General features: G+C 42.4%; 1 protein-coding gene and 1 non-coding gene across 2 annotated transcripts in view; one reads left to right on the top strand and one right to left on the bottom strand.

Annotated features, from left to right (window-relative positions):
• The window catches only part of MED27 (mediator complex subunit 27), a 200,567-nt gene that overhangs the window by 112,162 nt on the left and 61,026 nt on the right, over nt 1-27,379 (top strand). Inside the window, exon 4 of the mRNA XM_014863409.3 lies at nt 24,338-24,431. Coding sequence (XP_014718895.1) covers nt 24,338-24,431 — 94 coding nt within the window. The remainder of the gene's footprint in view (nt 1-24,337; nt 24,432-27,379) is intronic.
• LOC123289633 (U2 spliceosomal RNA) lies at nt 19,864-20,061 on the bottom strand. The gene has a single exon (XR_006533697.1). It is a non-coding gene; the product is annotated as a U2 spliceosomal RNA (small nuclear RNA).

Genomic DNA, 27,379 nt, shown 5'->3' on the forward strand with positions numbered 1-27,379 from the left:
TTAATTTGGTCTTTGTTTCTAGAATATTTTCCCCATAGTTTATTTAGTTTTGTTAGTTCTCATTTCATACTCTCTTGTTGTCCAGCTATCTCACTTCTAAGAACTACTTTTTCTGATTTGTGCTGTCTTTTCAAATCATCAGTTAGTTGTTTTCTTAATTTCTTTTAGCTCAGTTTGAAATAATGGTTACAGTTTTTATCTGCTTGCGGACTTTTTTTTTTTTAAAGATTTTATTTTTCCCTTTTTCTCCCCAAACCCCCCAGTACATAGTTGTATATTCTTCGTTGTGGGTTCTTCTAGTTGTGGCATGTGGGACGCTGCCTCAGCGTGGTTTGATGAGCAGTGCCATGTCCGCGCCCAGGATTCGAACCAACGAAACACTGGGCAGCCTGCAGCGGAGTGCGCAAACTTAACCACTCGTCCATGGGGCCAGCCCCCTGCTTGTGGACTTTTTAATGGTGTGGACTGTTAGTCTGTTCAATTTCACCTTCTTTTCCCTTGTGGTATTGAGTGGGGCGGGATGACGTTTATGTTGTGTCCCGTGTGTGGGATGGACTTCCCTGTTCTGTGGAGGGTAGGTTCAAGGAGGGTGTGCAGTGGCCAGGGTGGCCTTCCCAGCTCATGAAGGACCTGGACACTGGTCTGCCACTCAGAGCTCCATGCCACCCAGGCCTCCGAGGGGGCTGGGTGCCTGGCCTTTAGATGCTGTGTTTGCAACTCTGCTCTTGCTCTGGACGGCTGGTGTCCTGCCTTTTGGGACTTCCTACCTTGCTCCGGTTGATCCTGCTCCGAGCACGTGCCCTGAGGAAGAGGACTGCCTTTCTGGGTGGAGTGTTTGCTGGACGGTTCTGTGGCTCAGGCGGCAGGGCCTGACCCTCCTGCAGCCCCCTGCTACCCCTCGGTGCAGGTGTGCATGATCATTTGCACTGCGACCCTGAGAGGATGCATCCAGTTTGCCAGGTGTTCCCAGACCCACTTTTCAAGGCTCCCATCTTGGTAGGGCCCCTCTTTTTGGAGGAGGGTATTTTCTGGTGGCTTAAGGGTTTTGTGGCCCTAGGGCAATCAGTTGTCCCTTTTCTCCTCCAAACACGCAGCCTCACAGCTGGTGACCCTGGGCAGTCCTGCCCACTGGTACTCTGTGGTTAGTAGGGAATTTTTTAAATAAAGTTTTACTGAAGATTTCATCTCTCTCTCACTATTCTAGTTGCTTTGTCTAACTTCAGGAGGAGATTTAGAGACATTCCAAAAATTATGCTGGCTCTGTCAAATTAAATGCTGCCTCAGAGGCCTGCCTGACCACCTCAAAGTAGCCACCCCTCACACGCTGCCATCTTGCCCCCTTTGAGCTCTGTGCATGATGCGCATCGCCACCTGAACAGAAATTGCTCTCAATTCTCTGGTTGTTTGTCGGGGCCATCGTTCTCACTCCCAGGTCCCCTCTGGGCTAGAATAGTGATGGCCCGGGAACAGTAGATGATGACTCACGGGCACAGCAGGCCTGTCCCTCCCTGGCCACTCTGGGAATTGTGAGACTTTTCCCAAAGACTCTAGCCCTTTTTACTGTGGTTATATTACCCTGAAAAATAAGTAAAAGAAAAACCTTTTTCTCTAATGTTATAAAGGTACTTAAACTACAACATGGAAGAAGAAAATTCCACTTATGATATTAAAATAGTAATGAAATATACACTGAATTAAATATCATCAAAAATTAAAAATCTAGGCTTACCTGGTCCCAGCAGAGAGGACTGATGTTTTGTTCTTCGTCTTTCTGTTATGGCGTTCCCTCATTGCACAGTGTGTGTGTGTGTGTGTGTGTGTGTGTGTGTACACATGTACCCTGTGGTTAGACAGAATAGTAACTGTTATCTAAGACAGTGTAAACTCTAGATTCGAGAATAGAGTGTTTCCATTAGGGAGCCCTGTAATATAGTGGGAAGGAAGATGGAGCCAGAAGCAAAGAAAGATTTTTGCCCCATTTCTGCCCCTTAATAATTTTTCACCCTTGGCTATCACTTAATGCCACTAGGTTTCCTTCCATCAGTAAAACAAGGTGGTTGAGTCCCTTTCAGCTCCGAGTATTAGGATTCTTGTAAGCATAGATATCTGTTAGCTTAAGACTAGTTCTAACCCCCGAGTATGAGAGTCATGAGACACAAATGTTCTCTGAGTTGGAGTCTCTGCTATAAATGCAACCTGATAATGAAAGCAGCAGTAATACCTTAAAAAAAATTATGCACTTCAGTTTGCTTTTACAATTATCCATTTGCAAGTAGCCCTTGAGCATTTTTTGTTGATTCACAGTGGTGGTGTCATGGGGGATACAATTGAGAGAGATTTCTTGGTAAAGTACAGTTCTGAAAATAGCACCAGACATTTCTGAAAATTTTGAATTAACACCCACAAATTGGAATGGCCCAGGGTTTATATTTTGAATAAGCTTACGGCGTATTGTTTATTCAGTCACAAAGATTCTTGCACAGAGTTGAGAACAATGTGAGGAAGTATTCCGTTATTGATGTAATAAAGATGTTGGCTACTGCCTGTCGAGCACAGATGATGTCCCAGAGCCTGTGCCAGGCACGTTACAGACACTATTACTTAGCCACACTGTGACGACAGTATTACTGTTCATGTATTACACGTGAAGACACTGAGATGCGGGAAAGTGAAACACGCCACCCAGCTGGTGCAGAGTGCTGGAGGTCAGAGTTCTAGTGGGCATCCAGATAGTACTCCAGGTGCCAGACTCTTTTCTAAGCACTTTGCATTTATTAAGCCATTTAATCCTTACAAAATCCCTGTGAGGTTGGTATTATTATGTTTCTTTTACAGATGAGGAAACTGAGGCACAGAGAAGTTAAATGACTTGGCCAAGGTCTCATGGCTAGTTAGTATCAGAGCGAGAATTTGAAGTTGGGCAGTCAGTGTCCAGGGTACAGGTTTTTATCTACAGTGTCGTGTTGCCCAGCAGCACTGTGACAACTGACAGAAAGACTCCAGAGTTCTTGCTTTCAACCATGTCATTAGAAGTGATACTAGAAGATCAAAAAGAATTAAATAAAGAAATTTTAAACTTGTTCTTCCTTATGTTAGGGACAATATTGTGTTTTTAGCCATATTGCACGTGACCTTAAATTCAGCAAAACTAAAAATCCTCTTGCCTGGTCTTTGAATTCTTGAGTTTGGGATCATTAGCAGGAATACACTCTTAATCTCAGGTGTCAGGTCCCTCTCGCAAAGTGGATGTCCTCTCTCAATACCTGTGGTTACCAAAAAGCATTAAAGACATCTGAATCTCTGATCATCGCCTGCTGTCTTGCTGACGCTTGGTTACTCTGCACTGGAACTTTAATGTTTGAAAGGTATGAATTCAAAAAGAGAATTCCCGGTTTGGGGGACAGGGATGAGGTATAAAATTAGTGACGTATTTTTATTCATATTTTTATGAGAAATTTGAGGTAATACTTATTGACAAATGGGAGTGGCCTAGGCTTTATCGTTCAAATGGATTCCTTTATTTTCTGTTATTTGATCAGTTTCTTAACTTTGGGTTTGTATTTAAGAAAAAGTGAAACCCAGTGAGATCTTTGAACACAAGGTAGCCCGAGACTTTCATCGACGTGTGGGCTCCTGGGAGACAAAGCCAGGCTCTGCATCTTGCTTGGCCCTGCTGCTGAGCCAGCCGCCAGTGAGCCAGCGGCACTGACCCAGGAGCCGTAAATGACAGAGAAGGGCCAAGATCAACAGATGCAGCATGACTACCTCGCCTCATGGTTATTGAGCTGAGTGCTTGGAAAGTCTTTAGTGGTTTTTCAACTTGAAAAGAACAAATTTGAAATAAATAAATTGATCCATTAACCTGTTATAGGAAGGTTCCCACTGTGCTTAGTACCCCCAAATCATCTCAGTGACTAAGCCACACTGTAATAGATTTACAGGGTAGTATGTGGACCATAAAATGACCATTAACCAACTTGCTTTGTTTATGAGAGGCAGGCACTTAATGCCACTGGCCTCTTGCTGGAAGCACATTCCACTGTGGTATGTTTCAGCGCTGTGAAGTCATTGATCAGATGAAAATGACCAGTTAGCAAGTAAGTGTTTCCTGGGCTGTAGGTTTTATGAATAATGTGTTCTTCAGTTAAAAACAGCACTTTAAGCAATTGTTTAAACCTAACCATTTGGGAATGAGGGAGAGAGCTTCATGAATAATTTATTTTCAAAAGAAAAGATTAAGGGATCGGAACTTTTTCACCTTCCCAAACCTTTTTTATTTAAGTGAAAATACCTACAAATGATATAGATCCAGATAAATAAAACTCATAATGCATACATGATGTGTGTAAGTTTATATACTTTGACTTTTAAAAAACATTTATTGAGAAATGAGTAGGCATGTAAATACAGTGAGTTTAAAATAAGAACTGAGTATGGAATTGCTGGAAGGGTTGTGAGATTTTAGATGTAACACTGAACATGCATTAGCATAGTGCCACGGGAAAGCTTGAAATATAGTTAATATGTCCTTGTATCGGAAAGGACTCCATCAAAGTAGACCAGTTTGATCCCTTGTGCTTAAACATTATGCTTTCCACTTTCTAAAACAGACCACCGTCTTATAAGAACTGAACGTCCTTGATTCAAGGTTTAAGTATGAGAGTTTGGGGCGGGGGTTAGGTACCAATATCACGATACCAGGATCTCCCCATCCCTTCTCTTGTTCTTATGTCATTAAAAACTCCCACGGTTTTCTGTTTGTGGACCTGATATGTGCCCAGAGTGATTTGCATCAGTGCATGAAATTTTCATCAACGAAGGCACAGATGAGCCTGGATGCAGCTTCCCAATCATCATCCCACCACCACCACTGGGGGCTATTAGTTATTAAGTGATTACTCGGTGTCAGGCGCTGTTCTGAGCACTGAACACCTTACTTAGTCCTATCAACCTAACAGCCAGGTGCAACTATAATAATTACATGCCCAGGGTCACCAGAGCCCATGTGTTTAACTCTTCCAGCATCTATGCTGCCTTCTCCAATACCTGACGATCAGACCAGGGGTACTTACAAAGGTGGGTAGTCAGCACCATAGAAGGGCACACTCACTTATTCACTGTTTGTTTTTTGACTGCCATAACAAACTGGACACAGGCAAGAACCAAGAAGTATGAGAGCAGGCCTGACATTGCTGTTGTCGGTTTCCCAGACCATCAAAGACCCTCTTCCAGAGCCCATTTGCTTCAGGTTGTCAGGGTAACGCGTTTGGAAACTTGCAGCACACACACTAACAACAGCTCAGATCCAGTTCTTATATAATAGGAGAAGAAACAAAAAAAAACTATAAATATAAAGCACAAGGGCTTGGGTTGACGCTCATAACATTAATAAAATACATTGTTTTCATGTTAAGAATAAATATATCTTTGTTTTGAAAAGATATCCATAAAACTGGACAAAATTAAGATGAGGCATCCGAAGAGGTAGCTGTGAGGTATCTGAAAGCTTTGCTAATGAGAAGGAGCACATTCTCGAGGAGTGGTGGACGAATGAGGCCATAGGTACTGTCTCACACTGCACGGCTCTTGATGTCAGAAACACTTTTGCCATGATGTAGGAATCTTGATTGTTCCCGTCTTTTTTTGCTTGCTGCTTCCGGGGGCTATAAAAAATTTCATGTTTAAGATGGTGGGCCTCCTATTTTGAGCCAGTCACACTTGAAAAATATCCCTTGAAATTATCTAAACTTAATTTCTGGCCACTTTGTTTCGGAAATACTAACCTCAGGGGGTCTTTGTTCTCTACACTAAAACTTAATCTATTTGGAAAAATTCCATTTCCCTTCTGTGCAGATTGAGTGGACATGGCTCCTGTGAATGATACAGTTGCTATTATCCCTGAACACTGTAAAAATGAGCTTTGAAACTGTTGGGTAGGACCCAAACAGAAAGTGATGTATGGCTTGAAAATGCTTTAGTTGAACATAATGCTTCAATATTTTACTGGTCATTGTGGCACAGGTTTTAGAAATACATGTTTGGGTTTCTAAAGTTTTATTTTTGGATTGGAAACTTTCTCGAAAACCAAAATAGATGAATCAGGTGTGTTTGAATCAGTGCTGAGATGTCATCCATATCTGAAGAATGAGAATTACTAGCTGGTTACTTGAAACCCACATAAAATGAAGCCATCTCACTGTGTACTTCATCCAGCTTTTCCTCTTCGCTGAAGGAAAGAATGCTGAGAATATTTACAAAAATGCGTTTAACTGGGTTATTATTTTATTCCAAAAGTTTTTCAGAAAATACCAAAGAAGCTATTAATTGAGCATAGGATAGCACCCGGCCCGGATTGATCTGAGTACTTCCAAGCATACATTTAAACATAAGCTCATTATCTCTCCAGAGTCTGTGCTTGAAAATAGATTGAGAAGGTTTCTCAAAACCTTGTGGTATAATTTCAGTTACATTTAAACTATGACCAGAATTTATTGTTGGAAAAGCAAGATTCAATAAGAATATTGTAGAAAATGCAATGGAAAAATACAATGAAAACTTTTCTACATGTGACCCTAAGTGGCTCTTAAATGTATCTTTTGGAAGAGTTTATTTGTTCGTGGTGTTTATTAGTAGCCACATTTTAGGAGTCTATGTCTAGGAGCAGGGCAGATTCAGAAGGTTGGAGTTCTGATCCCACCTTCACCTACAACCAGCTAGAAGGCCTTAAACAAGTCAGCCAGCCTCTCCTGGTGCCCTAGTTTCACTCTCCATAGAGTAAGGATTTGGACTAGATATCCCCTGAGTTGCCTTCCAGCTCCAGAATTAGACGATTCCTTTGGGGGCTATTATTATAATCCTTAAATCTGTCAACTCTTGGAATGTATTTCCAAACATGGATTGATTCGCTAAAGTGCCTTCCTCCTTGTGGAGAGAAGAGTGCCAGAAGTGGCCCTCTACATGTCGTCTTTCAGAGCGGGCAGAAGGCCTTTTAGCCTTAGAGGGTTACGGTCCCGGTGAATGCGAATGGGCTCTGCTGTTTTAGCTGTGAAGGGATTGTAGAAAGCAGAGTTTCCCCAGCACGAGATCCCTTAGCCAGTTAATGAAGGCAAAAGTTCTGTTGTGTACCCTGCTGCCTTCATTAGGCCCTGGAATGCAGGGGCCAATGGTCAATCATTATTTACAGTGGCAATCTGGAAAAAGTCCTGTTTCCCAGAGCTGTCAGCAGGCCCTTAGCACCTTCATGGAAATGATGAAAAGTTTCTGAGTCATGCTAATTAAGCTTAAATGCTTCACATTGTTTAACAGCAAATAATATTCTACTGTTTTGAACTCTACAAAGAAAGAAGCCTTTGAATTAAGGCTGAAAAATGTCAGAGAGCATTTCGGGCAGGGAAGAAATACTGTTCTGTGGTTGTGATGTGTATTATCCTGAGCCACCCAGACAGCTTGCCTTTCCTTTCTCTGAAACAAGTCGCCATTGTGTTGATTTCTTGCCCGCTGCAGCATATGCAGGCCATTTTAACAGGCATGAGATGGATTTAAATGTCAAGGAGTTTGCCCAGTGGACAAACCCTCACTTATACTAGAGGGTTAAAAATGCTGAAAAGCAGTTTAACCTCCTTGTTTTCATTCTCATTTAGTTGAGAACAGACCTCTCTAATGGCTCCTTTCTCCCATACTCCTGAACTATGGCAGGAATAATTCCATTCATAATTAGGCAGGTATCCAGTTTTAACCCTGAATGTCTCTACAGGTGGTCATTTCCTTTCCACTCCTGGCAGCCTCTCTACTCTGCTAGCAATCCTTCCAGTTGTAAAGTTTTGCCTAATATTTAACCTCAGTGTTCCCTGCTGGAACTCTCTCTTACTATTCTCAATGACCAAGAATAATTGATCCATCTTCACTCAGCAACTTCCATTTGCGTGTTTTAGGAGTAACGGTGTTATCTCATCTCTGTTAAAGACAGACTCTCTCCCCTTGTTGTTATGTCCTTGTACACCTTGTTTCCAAAAAGACTACTGGTTATGTCCATCCTCTATGCATACCTTCCAATTTGTCAGCCCTTTGTTATTATTCACGTTGGTTCTGCACCTGTTTTTAACAAAATGGAATGATTCTCTCTCCTTTTACATGTAATCCTCCCTATTAACACAGTTCCAAGCAATTTAACACCATTGTGTTGTTGACTCATTCACGGGATGATTCACGGCAGTCCTTGTCTAGGACAACTGTGGGATCTGAGCAGGAGAAACTGACATTGTTTCCTTGTTATGAGCTGTGTCTCTAACTCTTGAACACTTGAACTTTTGAAATATTGAATGTGTGTATGCCCATGCACATGCACATAGGCACACACACATACCACTTGACCGATCAGAGCTCGAGTTACCACCTTCATGGGTAGGTGGGTATGGTGATATTTGGAGCATTAAATGCAATGATTGATATGACACAATTGAATCTGAGTTACAGCTACATCTGTTCCTTGTAGCAAATCTTCTGTTTACAGGAGTAGATATCTGAAATTTAAGAATTTAAGTACTCTTGGCTTCTATCTCTAAAGCTATTAACATTTAAATAAATGTTTTTATCTGAGATAACTATTTTATTCTGAGATCTTCAAGTGAAAGACTTAGTAGTTTTGTGCCGTTTAATTACACATGCCCTCTGAACATCTTACTCCGCCACGTCAGGACAGCCTACTCAGCCATATTCATGTGCGATGTCTAGCGGGTAGAGCCCTTCCTGTAAATTTCCTTGATTACTGAATTGCTGTTTCCTAGGGTTCTTGTTAAGACACTCATCTTTATTTCTAAGACTTGATTGTGGTAGTCTTTTCTAGTTATTGGTTTCTTCAGAAATTTCTAGTAGCCCCCATAGACAGTGACAAAGGCAATGTGTTTTATGCCAGAACTGTACTTGGAATAGTTATGCTAAAAGTACAGTAGATTCCAGTTATTCACAAAGGTTAAGGAATGAGGTGTTTGATAGATTGAATTTTGAGAATAATTGCCGTATGTACCATTCAAAGATGGATAGTCTTTAGAACTGTGTAACTGCTTCTTTGTGCAGGTAGTAAGCTCTTAGGAACTGTATACTGAATTGACTAGAGCTGGAAGGCCCCTTAGAGAGCATCTAATCCAAAGACGACGAACCGAAGCCTGAAGAGCCAGCTGACTGCCCACTGTGGGCCTATGAGTGAGTAGGAGAACCAGGACGGAGCCCAGATCTTTCCACACCCAGTCCAGGATGTTCTCAGCCACACACACTGCCCCGCGTGCTTTGGATTCAGGTGAGGTGATGGAGAAAACAGTGGCAAAAGGACCGAGTTACTGGATTATGGGAGAGAGTTTAATGTACTGACTCATTATCATTATCGTAAGCTGTTAGTCCTCTGTGTGTGTGTGATACTAGGAAATGTGCTAAGTCATTTACATGCATTATCTCATTTAGTCTTCAAAACCACCCTCTGAAAGATACAGTTATCATCCTCGTTTCAAGATGAGGGTTGAAGCCCGGTGGTTTGCCACTTAGTAGAGCTGGGACTTGAACGCACCCCGTGGGACTCCCAGTCTCGTGATCTGAAAACCTTCCTGATTTATTCATTGTTCCCTTTCAACATGAAAAGAAAGTATCTCTATCCAAAAATTATTTTAAGGGAAATATCTTGTTTTGGTAGTAATGTACAGGTCTAAATGTATCCAAAGTGTTTTCTGTATTCAGATGTCAGGGGCCGGCCCCGTGGCTGAGCGGTTAAGTTCGCATGCTCCGCTTTGGTGGCCCAGGGTTTCACTGGTTCAAATCCTGGGCGCGGACATGGCACTGCTCATCAAACCGTGCTGAGGGGGTGTCCCACATAGCAGAACTAGGAGGACCTACAACTAAAATATACAGCTATGTAATGGGGGGCTTTGGGGAGAAGAAGAAAAAAAAGGTTGGCAGTAGATGTTAGCTCAGGACCAATCTTTAAAAAAAAAATTTATCTATAAAAAAAATCCAAAAAAACAAATGCATGTGAGACTCCTAATAGTCCAGATGGGCAGATGTGGAAGCCAAAAGGGCTTCACTGTACGAGGCCGCCCTGCTCCAGTTCTCCTGCTGCGGGCCTGCTCGGCGTGTCGGGCCGGCATCTCCTCTCAGACTGTCTGTGCACAGATTCACGTGCCTTTTCACGAAAGGTGTGAAGACCGGTCCCAGGCTTCAATGAGAGGACAGAAATGATCATGAAACCAGCTTTGTGCCTGAGCCTTTCGCGCCTGGGATTCCACAGGCACATGTTACACACCACTGCTGCCCCTCACCTGGTTGAGAGCTCAGTGGGACTCGTGGTCTTCCCCACACTGGTGCAGCCCACAGAACAAAGCAAACCGAGTGCTCGTCGCCTGAAGTCCCAAAGGGATCCAGTCTCTTGCCTTGTCTCCCCAAGACTTACTGAAAACCTCTTAATTTGACTCTTGTCCCGTTAATATTTGAGATTAGTGCAGAGGATTCAAAGCATATTCTAAACATTTTTTAAAAATCCACCTTATTGAGGTATAATTTACATAAAATGCACCCATTTTATGCTGAGTAACTTTCTGTTGTATGTGTATACCACAACATGGGTTGATTTTTTAATGTTAATCCTACTTTGCCTTTCTAGAATACACTTGATCATAACATATTATCTTTTTTATGTGTTGCTGGATTCTATTTGCTAATATTCTATTAAGGAATTTTGTGTCTTTATTTATAAGGAACATCTTATTGGTAATGCCTTTGTCTAGTTTCAGTCAGGGTAATGCTGGCCCCATTAAATGAGCTGAGAAGTCTTCCCACTTCCTCTGTTTTGTGAAAGAGTTTCCGTTAGATTGGTATTATTGCTTCCCTAAATTTTTGATAGAATTAACCAATGAATCCATGTGGGCCTGGAGTTTTCTTTATGGGAAGGTTTTTGATAACAAATTCAATTCTTAAAAAGTAGATATAGGGGCTGCTTCGATTTCTATTTCTTCTTATATCAGTTTTCTAATTTATACCTTTCAAGGACTGTCCATTTCATCTAAGTTGTTTAATTTATTGGCATAAAGTTGTTCATAATATTCTCTTATTATTTTAATGCCTCTAGACTTTCATGGTATCTTCTCATTCATTCCTGATATTGGTAAATTGTGTCTTCTCTTTTTTTCCCCCTTGATCAGTTTAGCTAGAGATTTCTCAATTTTATTTATTTTCTTTCAAATTATCTGCTCTTGATTTCAGTGATTTTTCTCTATTTTTTAATCAGTTTTCTGTTTCATTTATTTGCAAGCATTATTTCTTTCCTTCTGCTTACTTTGGGTTTAATTTGCTTTTCTTTTTCTGACTTCTTAAAATGGAAGCTTAGATCTTTGATCTTTTAATTTTTTTTTAATGTATATATAAGCTTTTTTAAACCATAAATTTCCCTCCAAGAATGGCTTTAACTGCATCCCACAAATTTTGATATATTTTTCTTATAATTTAGTTTAAGATATTTTCTAATTTTCCGTGTGATTTCTTCTTTGTCTCATGAGTTATTTAGAAATATGTTGTTTAATTTCTAAATATCTTGGGGATTTCCTTGATATATTTTTGTTATGGATTTTTAACTTCACCTGTGGTCAAGAGAACACATTCTGCATAATTTTGAGACTTGTTTTAAGATCAAGCTTTTGGTTTGCCTTGGTGAATGTTCCATTTGCACTTGAAAAATATATGTAGTCTACTGTTTTGGAAGGTAGAATATATATGTCATTTAGGTCAAGTTAGTTGAGAGTATCATTCAAATGTCCCATATTCTTACTAATTTTCTGTCTGTTTTTTCTATTAACTACTGAGAGAAGCCTGTTACTGACTGTTTTTAGGAACAGACACATTTAGGATTGTTGTGTCTTCTGGATAGAGTCACCCTTCCAAGCTTTTATCTCTTTCTCTTTTTTGAATCATTCTTAGGACCATCCCTGTTTGTCAGTGATGGGCTTTGTTCTCCTGAAGTTTTCCCCTTCCTGTGGGCAGAGGAAAGTTTCCTTGGGATCGGATGCCATGGGGGCGGAACGAGGAGGTAGGACTCAGAGGGGCAGTGGTGGCATGGGTGAGCAGAGGGTCAAATTGATTAACTTTATTTCTCCTCTGACTTACAAAATACAAGAGTTTGTGCAAGGATTTGACAAACTGCCACAGGATTTCTCAGCTTAGGGAGATATGATAAATGTTCTTTATGGTTTGGTGAGGCTGCTGTCAACCTGTAGAGGGCACCCTCTGAGAGTTTGTTCAGGGCAAGCAAAGCATCATCTCCCTGTCTCTGGTAGAATCCTAGATTTGGCTCCACTGGGAGAAATTCGTTCTGGGACAATTTTTAACTCCTTTGAAGGTGGCAAAGGGAATTTTGGGGGCAGTGGCCTTGCATGCTGCTGCCTGTGTGAAAGCTATTTTATTTTCTATTCAGGAGGCCCTCCTCCCACGCTGAAATTGCATGTTCTCAGATGCACATTCCCTGCAGTCAGCTCCCAAGGTGATTGATCATCCGCAGCCCTTGTTCAGGGTATTGCTGACCTAAACAACCTGGCCCCTCATAGGATGCTTAGCCATTTCTCCGCTCTTCAGTATCTCCAGATGTATGCATGAAAACCTTTGGTTTGGTCTTTTTTTAAAGGTATGAGAGTGCATATTTATTTAGAATGGAAAAAAAACGCAATTTATAAAAGCAAGAAAAACCTTTTTGAAACCAAGCTGTTTAATTACCTGCCTAATTCTTAGGGGGTTTCTAAACTCAGTCATTGACAAACCACCTATAGGACTTTTGCCATAACCTTTGGTAAGCTGTTCTGTTATTTACATAGTTTTTTTCTTTAAATAAAGTCATTTTTAAAACTTAGCCTCATTCTAAAAAGTGATATGTGTGAAATCAGGTTTTACTTGCTAGCTATTAAATATACATATATATTTAAATTAAAAATGTTCATCCATATATCACCTAACATCACCTCACGCACCACTTTGTGAATATGCGTGTCACACTTTGGAAATTGTTAGTCTGGAGCCAATGTGAATTTGACAGTGAACTTAGTGAGAGAGAAGAGCAGACTAGCATTGGCAGTGGTCCGAGAAGGAATGCTTTGTGCCTGCAGCTCAGAGATGCTGAGTCCCTTTAAGAAGAAAGAGGCAGTAAGAGAAATAGCAGATAGACTGGGGTAACTATTCCTCAGTGAGGCAGATCCTTTCATTATGATTCCATTATTCTGTCTGAGTGCCATGAATGTCAAAACTAGCCGTATCCACAGTTAAAACACTCCAGGAAATGTTTGTTAAATGAACGATGTTGAGCTAAGTGAGCAGAGTGTATGTAAAGTTTTATTTCATTACCAATTTAGAATACTCATATCACTATTACCCTCAATTAATTTAAGTATTTTTCAATTTGCCATATTTGTTATTCGAGCAGGGGAATTGCGGGAGTGGTTTCATTTGATGAACCTCATGCCATTCTGGGAGGCGACTCCAGGAAGAGGACTGTTTCTGGTTTGAGGAGGCTTTACTAAAGGGACTGTTTCCAGAAATGCAGGCTGGTGTGGGGACACCACAGGGAGTAGTGCAGGGCCCCTGCTGGTCCTTCCCCTGAGGGCAAGGGGAGTGTGTGGTCATGGTCACTGGGACCCAGAATAGAAGAGAGAGAGAGCTGTGAGGAGAAGGATCCTGTCGGAGCTCTAATGAGGGGTGTAGCCAGTTCCTGGTGACTTTGCTGGCAGAATAAATACCAGACCTCACTCTCTTGCCACCTTCTACATCTCCTGTCAGTGCCTCCTTCAACCAAACCCACCCAGAAACCAAAGGGCAAAGGAACGCATTGACGGGGTCCACATGGCTCAGCCCATTGGGGCAGAGAACACTGTGGAGGAGAGGGTCCGGTCTTGGTGGGGGTGCGAGGCAGTATCTCGTGGGTCATACTCCCACCCAGTGCTCTTTCTGTAAGCTAGTAGGGGCAGGGGGATGTAAAACGTAGGGGATGAAAACATAGCCGTTACTGACCCCCTGCAGCTCGTAACAAAGCTGAAGTTAGGAGTCATAGCCGGCTTCTGCTGTCCCCCAGTCCATGTCCCTGTTACTGTCTTCTGCTCATCCCTCAGCTGGTAGGGGGATGAACCAAAGCTTCATGGCTATAGGATTAGAGTTCTTGGTGTTTTGTCGTTATTGAGTTGTCACAGCCACCTTCCATGACCTCATGCTTCTCCCGCCCTCTGATTCTCTGGCTAGTGCCTACCCTTGACTGAACCCAAATGGAAGGCCAGAGGATAAAAAGGCTCGTTGATGTAATCTCTGTGTAAGTCAGCCTCCTGGCGCACAGTGTAGGGTGAAAGAGGGTGGAAAGGTGGATGTGGAGGGACACCAGAAAGATGTCCAGCATAGATCCATTCTAGAAGCCAGATCTATTCACTCCAATCACTCCATACTAAGTCCTATTTTAGGATCAGCAGCAGTCTTCCCTCTTCCCTGTCTGCCTTCATTCGAAAATAATGAAAAGAACTCTACTAACTGAAATGCAGTAATGTGTTAAAATGAGCAGGGAACCAGAATGGAATATTCCCTGCCTTTAATGCTTGTTCTTCAAGCAGTTTTTAGTCTGTGACTGACTTACTGAGTGAGACTTTGTGTTCCTCTAGACACAAGCAAAAGTTCCTAACCGTTTTCTTCAGAAAAAGGCAATATTTGTACACATAAAAGGAACAGCTAATATTGCAAATAATTGCTTATTTTGTGCTAAGTGCTTTATGTGCTGTGTTCTCTCATTTAATTCTCATAATGACCATATGGAGAAGATAGCGTTTTTAGTGTCAATTTGCAGATGAGGAAACTGAAGCTTTGAGAGGTTAAGGGAACTGTCCAAGTTGAGGGCAGAGTGAGAATGGGAGCATCCAGGTCCCTGGGATCCTGAGCCCCAGCCTCAGGCTCTGTTGTGCTGCAGACACTTTCAAGGCATCCACAAGGAAGATTCATTTATCAGGTATCCATTGAGAGCCCGCTGTGTGTCGGACAGTGTCTAGGCGCTGGCGGCGGGGAGCAGGATGGACTGTGCCCTTCCTTCATGGAGTTTTCAGTCTGGTGGGAAAGGTGGGCGTTCAACAGTCAGTCACCCAGATGTGTGGGCTGGATTGTGATCTGTACTCTGAAGGACAAATGAAGGATGCCGTGAGTGATAGCACTGGGCCATCTTGGGGCCATGGAGAAGACTTTTCTACTGAAGGTTTGGTTCGGCAGAGATGTGTGGGGCATTAGATCAGGAGTGAAGAGTCACGCAGTGAGCACTCCAGGTGGGAACCATAGGTGCGAAAGCCCCCTGAAGCTCCAAGCCAGAGACCCCACCCAGGAATGTCTGGTTTTGTTCTCATTACTTTCCATTTGTCATTATCTCAAGTCTGCCTTGTAACCCAGCTGCCATTAGAAAGGGGAGGCGAAAGAAACAGCCTCACTGTGTTGTTGGATGTTGGATGACATTTTCTGGTTTAGAATTTTTTACTTTTTGTAAAAGAAACAATTACAAAACAAGGTTCTGTTTACTCTGTGTTCTTTATTCAGCCTTGATCCAGTCTGCTTAAATCAGTCCAGGTCACCGAATGTTTATTGAGTGCGTATTATGTGCAAAATCATTGCAGGGACTAGAGGTGGGTAGGCCTCAGACTCTCTCAAGGAGTGATTGTCTGATGAGTGAAAATGAAACTTGAAAGTGCTGTCATATATAACATATTTGTCCTAGAAAGGGAAAAAAATTTTATGGTTTCCTGAAATGTGTTTACCATTTCTGGCTATTGGTATGCATTTGCTTAATGTATTGTTATGAGTGGAACAAGTTATGTGTTCAATGATTGTTAGCATTCTCTTTGGCATTTCTTTTTGTGGAATCTACCATATATGTTCCCAGGACATTAAAACATCAAATATGAACAAAATCTTGTGCACGTGTGCAGCAAACTCTGAATTACTGGAACAGGTCACCACATTAAAGCATTGCCAAGAAGTGCCACATCTGAACGGGCCAGTGTGCACTTAGGAACCGGTCCTCAACTGTGACCGGGCTGGGAAGGGAAGCTGTGGGACTTCAGGGAGGGGTGTAACTTTGCAGTGTGCGTTGGCTGGTTGAAAGTCAGAAGCCCTTGGGGTGTGAACTTTTCGCACATTCATCCGCATGCATGTGAGTTCCAAGCGTCGTTTCACCAGATCTGGCAGAGGTGGATTAATGACTCTTGTTCGTTGGTGTTGCTGGAAAGCTTGATGTGGGTGTTTTTCTTGTTTGAGTGTTTTTTTGGTCTGTAACGTCTAAAGACTTGCAGAGGAGGTAGATGTTGAGTGATATTGGAATTCTTTCCCCAGCTGAATACATTGTTTAAATATTTTAAGGAAAATTGGGACCTACAGATGTCTGAATAAATTTTTAATGCAAGAAGGACAGAAATTTAGAAAAACATCTACCTTTTAGTTATTAATAGAAAATAAAATGCAAAACAAGTATTCACTATTTTGCCCCTTCCTGTTACCTACCAAATTTGCACATTAATTGAGAGATGCAAAATCAAAAACCCAACAGGGAATGGAAGGAAATTTAACTTAGTTTTCCAGTTTTTCTGGAGGTAAGCCTGTGGCCTTGAAGGGAAATGGCTTGTAAGCGAATGAAGTGTAAACCTCTGAGGGTGGAGTCCACCTTGATCATCCTGTGTCCCTGGGCTCACTTAGGCACTGAATGGATATTTACTGAATGACTGGGAAGAGAGAAAATCATAAATTGATCTCACTTTGGTTAATACACTACTAAAAAATGTCTCAATTGTTTTATAAATAATCTGGGGAATGACAGAAAGTAAATGTGCTTTTCCTGTGGAATCCTCGCGGAGCTAATACAAGCACTGTGGTATGCCAGAAAGCCCTGGGATGGGGAAGGCCCTGGGACGGGGGTCAGACGGACATTCCGGGCTCAGCTCCACCCACCACTTGGCCATGCTGTTACCCTGGACAAGTCACTTAGCCTTTCTTCTGTGATTTATGAATCGGGAGTTTGACACTTGCCCTTCTTACTTCCCAAAGCTGGTGAGCGATCACATGAGATAAAAGATGCAAAAGTGCTTTGAAAACTGTAAAACAATGCCTCCTTTCCTGCTCGATCTGATTCTCCTTCAGCAGAAAGCATGGGCTAGACCCATCCCTCCCGCTGTCCGCTTCTCGCAGAAAAGCCTCCTGTGGGCCAGCTAATTCAACTGTTTTCTATCCTTAGTATTTAATATTCCCTGAACACAGTAATTCTTTGCTGAGGACTGTAGGCACCTTATAAATATTTATTAGTAGATATAGTAGGGATAGTTGACAAGCTAAACTCTTTACCTCTCTAACTCATGCTAAATCATGTGTAGGAGGAATTCTGTTTTTATGATGGTATTTACCATGTGTCCTAGTTCGTACATGCCTGTGAACTTGACTGGGCTGTTTGACACTCAACAAGAAGGCAGGCAGGCAGGTTTCTTTATATATGTCAGTATGTCATGGGTCTTGGTGCATTTATTTCAACATTAGGAAATGTAGAGTGGCTTTTGTGTCCTTGCTCAGGTGGTTCTCCTAAATTTGTTCAGGTAACATGTTCACATAGTTCAAAATTTATAAGCTCCTAAGGAGTGAACAGGGGAAAGCTCCCCTTCCACTTCCGTGGCCTGGCCACAGTTTCCCTCCCAGGAAGCAAGTGTTCCTAATCCGGACAGGCCTGTCTGCTGAGGCTGAGTTTCCGTAAAGAGATTTAAGTTTTTGAGTGTCTCTCCTTGGAAGAGAATAACACAGTATGTAGGTAGCTAGCTGGGCAGGGACAGTAAGGGAGTGTGGTGAGAAATGGTGTAGAAATCTAAGCCAGTGCTCTTGTTTCTGTCTGTCATACATCTAGTCGTGCTTTTTGATGTACAGTTTAGAAAATACTTTTAATTTTCTTGATAGAATAACCACAAATCACAGACATGATGTAGATATTTTATAAATCTGAGAAGCTTGACCTAAGTGGAAGAAGTGAGCAAGTTAGGCGCAAGTTTCCAGTCTTATTTCTTCAGCATATTGAGATTGATGGTTGTAGTTTCAGGCAGTCTCATTCTCATTAAGTAATTAGACAAACCCCCTTCTGTTTCCACCCACTGGCAAAGTCCTCTTGGTCTCATCATTCTGGACAGGTGTGGAGGAAAATCTTCAATCATTTTCAAGTCGTCCAAATGATTCCCTTTTTGATATCTACTGGGCATTACCCTTTCCCCCAAAATGTGGTTTATTAATATATGCATTCCTAACTTTCAGTTTTGTATGGATGGAGATAATGAACAGCATGTATGGTACACACTGTGTGGGGTAAATGCTATTTAAATCTGGTTTGAGCTGCTAAACATCTCACTAACACAGGATCACTGGCTGGAGTCCAGGTTTGTTGGGGTTTTTTTCTTTTGAGGAGGGGTCAGATTTTAGAGAACTAAGCCATCTGTCCAGCAAATTATTTTAAGGCTTTAATAACAAATAGTTTGCAACGTATTTTAGTGTGTAGAGTAGAAAATTAATGTTTTGAAAAACTGATATCTTTAGAAATGCCTTCCACATTCTGTTTTGCTATCATTTTGGTATTGTAATCCCAGTTTGGTAGTGCACGTCTTTGTACTAATGTTTTCGCAGAATTAATTAGTTCATTAAAAGCAACATTTTAAAACTGGCATGTCAATAACGCAGTGCACGTCTGTAGAAGGCTCTTGCGTCTAAGAGGCACTGAGCCTTTCCTGAAACAGATGCCGGCATCGTGTGGCTGCATATTAAGCTGGAAGGCTTTGAAGAATCTCTGCTGTGGTCTTTGAGGTTTGCTCTGCCGAGCTCTCTGGCTGCTCTTGTTCGTGACTTTTGATGGCTAATGTAATGAACTCTCCAGCACCTCAAATCTTCATCTGCTGAAGAGAACTTTGCGTTTTAGTTGTTTCATAACTGCCCAACTTGGGTCTCCATGGCTTACTTTTAATGTCCTGTCTACTCATTCAGCAAATATTTAAGGAGTGTCTCGTGGTTACCAGGCCCATGGCAGGGTGCTGGGATTCAGCGCTGAAGAAGGCAGTCATGTCATCCTGCAGAGAGTCCTTTTGGAGAGAGAGACATTAAGCAAATAACCACTCGAAAAACTGCTTAATTACAACTGGGACAGGAGACACAAAGAGAAATAAAAAGTGCCACAAGAGGTAGGATGAGGTGCGCTGACTGATGGGGGCTGAGGGGAGTGTCAGGGAAGGCTTCCCTGAGGAAGTGTCATTTAAGCTGAAACCCAAAGACTTGAAGGGTAAGCGGGACTGCCGGGACGTGGGGGTAGAAGTAGTTGTGAGAAGAACCCTCCAGGCAGAGAAGGCAGAATGTGCACAGTGTGCAGGGCGGGGCAAGCCTGCCCGGGGAGTGGAAGGAGGCGGCCGGGCAAGGCTGGGGCAGGAGCAGCAGCTGGACTGTAGGCCTCCGGGGCCCTCTTCGGGCTCGAGACTTGAGTTCTCCACCGAGCTGTGCCTTAAGCAGTGGTAGAGAAAGCAGGCAGCTCTTTCCACAAGCAAGGAGTTTCTGTAAAGAAAGCATGGGTGATGTGGCTTTAGGGGACAGAAATGGTGGCTCACTATCAATGAGCTCGAAGGCTTTGGAAGTGGGTCCTTGACTTTGTTGGAAAGATTAATTAGCAGCGAGAGACAGTTGTTTACAAACAAACAAACAAACAAACAAACAAACAAACATGATCCTTGGGCTCCAGCGTGGAAGTGTGATTTTAAGATGATTAGAACCGTTAGATGCATTGTGCCCCCTGTACCACTTCACTCGTGTTCGCTTCTAGGCTGTAACAAATATATGTATTTCTAAAATGAAAGTAGCGTTATTGAAACATACAATTTACCGTTCAGAAGGCAACAAAGAAGAAAACCAGATGCCTTACTTCTAGAACAGGTCTAGAGCAGTTATTCTGAACTCAGGGTTCGTGAATGGACTTTAAGCTGATCAGAACAGACACTGCACTTGATCTTAGCCAAAAGGTCAAGAACCAATTGTGGATGGACTTTAAAGGGCCTCCGAGCTGCAGTAAATGGTATGTAAAATGTTGTACAGACATGTATTTTAGTTTTTAGTACATTCTCAAATGGATCTGTGACCCAAGAAAGATTTTAAAATGCTGATAAAAGACATTGGAAAACCCGATAGTCTTTTACGTGTTTGCAGAAGGCCTTGGAGGTGTTGGAGGAGATATTTGTGTGTCATTCCCCAAGGCTGAAGTGGGGTAATTGGGTGGAGATACTGGTAAGTGGATTTGAAACAGCCTGGTAGTCCAACAGTACAAGAGGCTGCCTTGTGATGTATGTTACCAGGGTTTTTATGTACACCTTCTCTTGAAGATGCTGTTAAATTCCTAGATTGGCAGGGACCTTGGATGAGAGGACCTCTGAGGTCCCACGGTTGTTTACTTCTCTGATTAAGGACATTTAAAGAAACAGGCCAAGCTACTTGAAGAGAATCAGAAGAGGAGAGCAAGGCTTGTAGGGCTTCAGAAATCAACATTGGAAATCTGAGAATGGCCTGATTGTTTCGGATGCAGCAGAGATGTTGAAGTAGTTTAGACTAAAGCTTAGTCCTGAGGAAGCTTACAGAGACCTTGAGAAGAATCACTTGGATTGCAATGGGAAAACTGCATCAGAAACCATTGAGAGTCTGACTGTAAATGGGGAGCAGGGCAGGGGGATAGAATTCTCTAATTGCTTAAAAGTTAATTTTCTGCCTGAAAATATTGAAGTGATGAATCACACCTTGATGGAAACTTGTGATTTCTGAAAGTTGGTTTTTCTAGCCTGGCTCTTGAACCATCTAGCCAGCTCATTGGCTGAGTTCTTCAAGGAGGAGAACCAAGCAGCTCTCCGTTTTCGAAAGGCCTCTGTAATGTAAATAGGAACAGCAATCTTTCCAAGTTATTACCCTGTTAACAGGTTGACAGATATGTGCAAATTGTGACTCACTGCTCAATTTGGCACTAAATTAATGTCTTTCCGCACCACGTCTGCGCAAGTGTACACCAGTCACTGCTGCTGTGTCACTGCCTGTTTGCCTCTGTTCCAAAGGTAAAAATTAAAGTAATCTGATGCTGCCACAGAGCAGAGTGTAGCATATGGTGGAAGTGTGGGAGGAGAGCACGCTGTTCCTACCTGTCCTCAGCCCTGCACGCAAAGTGGGCCGCCACATGTTGCAGAGCTCTGTGCAGACGCCCGCGGGGCACGCCGGCTTGAAGCAGCATCCTGGGAAGTACTGCCAAAGAGGTGGCGCGGCGGCGACCACCCCCATACCGACCCCACCCTCGGCGAAAAGAAAGTCGCATTTCGTCTCCGCCTTTTGAATTTCCGAGCTTTCCTTATTTCTGTCAAGTCACTAGTGGGGAATTTGCATTTGAAGTTTGCCTCTATTTGAAAATGAAATGTTTTGATTTTTGCTTCCAGGATTTAGACATTGTTTTCCTCAGTTAGAGACGCAACTGCCTCTCTCTTTCTCTTTTTGGCAAATACATAATGTCACCTGTAAAAAGGAAATTTGCATCTCCTTTATGTTAGGCATGTGAATGAAAAACAGTCTCCTTGAAATTCATTTTTGCTTAATAAAATCTTTGGATTGAGTTTGCTGAGCTTTATCTGAGATCACAGGTTGGGGAGGAAACGAAAACTACCTCCCCAGACCTCCCACTTGTCCTATGTCGATGGCAGGTATTTTTCTTAGGAACTCTTTTTCTCCTGCCACTGCTTTCCTTTACAAGTAAAGAGCTCATAGATAAAGGAATCCAGAAATGGCAAGGAACATTTGTTGTCTGCCCATTTAGAACTCTGACCCTTACTAAAAGCAAGCAAAGTTGGGCAATTGGCATAGAATCCTAGAAATCTACACACTCAGGTTGGTTTCTGGAATCATCCCTTAACCTACCCATTCTCCTATTTTCCTAGCCTACTAAAGAGACAAGTTTTCCAGAGAGTATTTTGAAAAGCTTCAAGGTGAAAGGTACAAGGGAAGCAAATTATGATGTTACCTTTGTACTGAAGTTCTGCATATTCATTTGCATTCCGCTGTCCAGAGCTATGATGGCTATTGATTGAGGACGGGTTCAGAAGATATTGCCTCCCTCCTCCCCCCATTAGCATATACTTAGCAATGACCTCCATTCACACAGGACAGCGGATTTTTGCTTCCTGCTGAGTCTGGGGTAACTGGGTTTCAACCACATGCATAGATCTAGAATGTTTCCAGTGACCTGGTGTACACTTTTGACATGAAGTTTGCTGTGTGTCTTTCACCATTTCAAGAAACATCAGACAGTGATGAAAAATGTGTTACTTTCCTCCTTTCTTCATCTTTTCACCTCTTTTGTAGCATTCAAGTTTAGAACCACGGTTGTATATTGTGAAGCTGTAAATCTAGATCGGGAGCGAGGGAGATGATGTGGTGTCTTAGTCAGTCTGTTCCTTAGCCATCCAGGAAAGCTTGTTTTCTAAACCATTTTAAAAATGAACAGAATGGGGCCTTACCTTTAAGAAATACCTCTTGTTCTTTCTGAGCTGGTTGCTTTTTTCATGCCATATCCTTGTCTTCTGGTCCTTTCTAGAGATGGAAGATAGCTGTTTGGTACTGAGTTTGTAAAGCCACTTGCGTGCTTGAAGAATATCAAAGTCTCCCCTCAGCCCTCTTTTCCCCGGGAGCAAATAGCCTCCGAGGCCCCTCCACCTCTTCTCGTGCACCTGTGCTCTGATCTTCTTCCGTCATTGTTATTTACCACTGGGCCTGCTACAGCTCTTCCCCTTCCTTTTCAACTCTAAATTTAAAACTGTACGTAGCATTCTCTAAGGAAAACTCAATAGGTTAGTCAGTAAGATTACTTTCTGACTTGCATAGCTGATACGTTGATGTTCACTTTTTAACAAATGGCATCATGTTGTCTACCGTCTCTCCTGAGCGCCAGGTCTCAAACTAAAATCTTTTCGTGCTGTGAGTGGAGAGCTAATCTCCCTCTTCCCCCAAGAGAACAGAGCTTTTATATGTCCCTGATCTAATGGACATGTAATTCAATTTGTCATATCCAACGGATATGAAACCCAATGCAAACCCCTTAATAGATAGTTTTGCCTCTCAGCTCTTGTATTATACATCCCCTTTGTGTCCAGGGTGATTGGATGGTGAGCACAAATGCTGGTGTGATTTTATTCTCAAAGGATCTGAGCCAGACCCAACTCTGTTGATGCCTTCACAGTAAGTGTCCACCGTCGAGGGACGGAGGCAATTCATCCTCATAAGAGAGGGCATTTTTGCAGAATAGGTCCATGATGTACCAATAAGAGTCTTTATAATTTTGGAGTCCTTAGTATGTGCCCGACAGCATGCTGAGTGCTTAATGTCAGTTATCTCAATGATTATTAAACCTTAAGAAATGTAGATTCCATTTAGGACAGAAGAACAGAGAGGGCTCACTTTCAGAGGGATGTTTCCAAGAAAAAAATGGAACGGAAAGATTGTCTACTTTTGACTATAGTGAGAGAAGTTTTAGAGTCAGGTAGAGAGTTTAGGGATAAAATTGTAATAGGTACGTAGAAAACTAATCAAGTGAAAATGAAGGTAAAACAGAAAGCTTTATAAGTAAATAAATGTACTCATGAGCCACTCACTGTATGGCTCAGCTCTTAAGAAATAGATGCAGAGATATTAGAATGTAACACATCAAGTACCAATTTAAGCAAAAATTATGATATAACTTGAATTAGTTAAGAATCCAGCCAGGAAAACAAATGATTTCACGTATTAAAACAGAAGGAATTTAATCCAGGGAATTGGTTATTCAGGTGATTGAGATGAGAAACCAAACAGGGGACAGCAAAGTGACCAGAGCTGAGCAACAGCAGGAAGCTGCTACCATCTCTGGACCAGAGGGACAGAAAGAGGAGCCTCTGTAGTTGGAGCCCAGTAGCCAGGAAGATGACAGAGCTAAATGCTGATCTATAGAAGAAAGTCACTAGGTCATGCTTTAAAATGAAAAGGCTAGAACTGGCATTAAAAACACATCTTGCAGACATACAGAAGTAAATACCAGAAGAAATCACTAAAAAATGGTTGGCTCTGAAGGGCAATAGGAGGAACGAAGGAGTAGTACTTTTCATAAAAAGCCTTGTAAATCCCATTTGCTGTCTTAAAAATGTATTCCATTGAAAAAACAAAATTCAAAAGAAGATTCTTTAGTACACTGTAGATTTGCATTTCTTTGACTAGGGTTCCAGTTCATACATCTGTGTTTCTTTTTTCCACTTAGATATGTTGATGATGTGATCAGCCGCATTGACAGAATGTTTCCTGAAATGTCTATCCACTTATCCAGACCCAATGGAACGTCAGCAATGCTTCTGGTAAGTTCTACCTACCTATAGGGACCTGTGGAAGAAAATTGACCTCAAGATTACATCTCTGTTTCTGTGTTGTAGGATCTATAGAATGGACATTAAATCCCAGTTGGATGGTGATTAGCATGTTTCTCTTCTCTACTGGCATTCTGTAGGTTAAAAATCCTACACGTTGAAACCTTGCTTTTGAACGAAATACAGAGCCTATCTCAGTTACCCAGGGAGGAAACACACTGTGAGGCCATTTCACCTGTAAGTCAGTCCGTGATGTTCTGGTGCATCTGTTTTATATTGTCCCAGAGGCAATAGTAATGCTCAACTGATGGATCCTGCTAAAGAAAACACCCTCTTAAAACAGAAGCAGGTTCTGTGGAAAATCATTTATAAAATCCCTTATGTATTTGAGGAAAGTGTTCTGAAACCTTATGACTGCTGACTTCCGATTTTGTTGTTTCATTTTGGTTTGCTCTGAGCAAGTTGACTTCATAACCTCACCATTGATGTTTGTATTTGCATGAATTCACCAAAGACAGGTGTGTTTGGGAAATACAGTGGAATAGAAATTACAGTAGTAATTAGAAAGGCATAGAGACTTCAGTGATGATGAGCTTTTCTAATGCTCTGTGTGATAATGTACACTTGAAGGATTCTTTCCTGAACACCAATTTTGAGGAGCCACCACGTTTTACGAAAAGCAGCTTAAATGGGTGAGAAGGTGGGTCTGGATGCAGCAGGGAGGTGAGCTTCAGGGGGGAGTGTTTGTCACGTCTCGTCTGTTGCTGCTGCTTTGAGGCCTAGTGTGAACTCCCCATATTTTAGCATTTTACTTTGTAAAATCATAAATAGCCAGTCACTCAGGATGAGTTACTCCTCACTCAGGCCGCTCACCGGAGAAGAACGGGCTTATTGTGTATGCATGTGTGTTTTTCCCTTAAAAAGGGGAAAGATGTGGGCTTGTTAAGTGTGATATCTCATTTGTGAGGAAAAGATTAGTGAAGTTCATCTGCGTAACATGCTACTTTTCTTTAAAATTCTTTCTATTAAAAAATACAGTGAATGAGATAATGCAGTGTTCTTTTAATATAAAAAAAGAACAATTTGTATCTGTCTACAAAGCATGCAGTATTTCCTGCCACAGTTAAACGTACAAATTGTCTAAAGTTTAAGATCCTCTAGACCCAGCAGCTAAAACGTAAATCCTGCTTTCGGCATGCTTGACAGGGAGCAGGGAGTTAACGAAGATAAAAATGAAAGCATCCTCAGTGAAATAGGTTTGTTCAAATTATTTCTGGGTCATTGAGCTTCCATTTCATGATGAAGGTAGGAATTTGGCATTGAAGGGAATGAGCAGAGAGAACAGGATTATAGGTAAACAGGCCTAAGATATTAGAGTTACTTCCACCTCAGAAAGCTGGCTGTTATTTCACGATGACCTGTCAGCCTCATCTGCTCTCATGGAGCTTCTGTTTTCATAGGCTGATGAGAACTCAGTTCAAGGGAAGAATCCCCTTTTACATAGACCATTTTTACCCCCACGAGTGGCTGATCCATATCACTATGCATCTAGCCAGCTGATTGTTACCTTTCTGAGGTGACACGGAATTCACATAGGGTGGTGCCTATCTATAGGAGTAGCAGTGGGTGATCTGAGGTTGAATCAGACTGCCAGGTGGATAAGCACACTTTGAACATAATTGCTTTCTTTGGCTTTTACTTTGAAAAGATGGTGTTTTATTAAATTGCAGGTCTCTAGGCCATTGGCCGCTGCCACACACATCTCTGAGGTCGAAGGGACTTCTCACCTGGGAGAGGAGCAGGCCCGAGAGCTCCTCCGCTGCCCTTGCTCATCGTCTGTCCCTGTGCCTTCAGAAGAGGTCTGGGCCCTGTACTGTAGGCAGTAGGGCCCGCTGCAGGAGGTGCAGGCAAGAGTTCAAGTGTGGTTCCCTGGAGATTCATTTGGAAAGCATGTTAGTGATCTGGACCGCAGCGTGTTCTGGAAAGCTTTGGGAGGCGAGTGAGAGTGATGGGGAGAGATCAGTTAGGCCGCTGAAGCGGGGCACACTTGAGCATTCTCTGCTGACATCTCCCTTTACCTGCCTTGGCCAAAGCCTGAGCTGCACCTCTGCTTTTTAGTACAATGGCATTTCCTTCAGAGTCCTCCAGGCTTCCTTAAGTGCAATCAACAGAAACCTGTGCTGATTAACTTAAGCAAGAAAAGGGTTAGTTTTTGTCTTTCTTTTGCTTTTTAATGATCATAATGCTCACATACATGAAGAGAGAGCCGACCTGCCTGGAGCAACAAAAACTAGGGTAGCTCCAGGAGTGTCAAGAGCAGGACAGTGGTCCTTCTTGGACCCTGTGCCCCAAATGATTTGGGGTCAGCGGCTTCCATCTCATGCCTGTGTACCTACAGCCCAGGAGAAACACTCCTGCCAGCCTAACCTGAAGTTGTTCCTCCCCATGTGGCAGGAGCGGGGAGTCATGCCTTGGCAGCCCCACAGCACTGCAAAGAGTGGAGGGGGGTCATTCTCCAGCAGATGAGAGAGGTGGGGCTGAGAAAGCAGCAATCTGCATGAGAAAATAAAGGTCACTGGACAGAGCCTCATGGCTTACACAGTGCTCATCTCCTCCCATCCTCACAGTAGCCCACCAGGCCGATAGCACCAATTGTTTCCATTTTACAAGTGAGAAAACTGATGTAGCTTTTCTCCCGGGTCATGCAGCCGGAACACCGCTGCCAAGCCTCTGGGATGCTCTCCTCCACCCGTCTCTGTTTATAGCTCATGATGGTGGCGAGTACAATTTAGACCACCAGGCATTAGGCTGGTAATGTTTTCTTAAAATTATTTTATTGTGTAATTTGATATATTTAAAGGAATTTGGGTAATGTATTTGTCAATGATAAAGCATAATGATAAACCTGTGAGCTCACCACTCAGTGTAGAAAGCAGAGC

This window comes from Equus asinus, chromosome 10, assembly GCF_041296235.1.
Source record: "Equus asinus isolate D_3611 breed Donkey chromosome 10, EquAss-T2T_v2, whole genome shotgun sequence".
In the NCBI taxonomy this organism is placed as follows: Eukaryota; Metazoa; Chordata; class Mammalia; order Perissodactyla; family Equidae; genus Equus; species Equus asinus.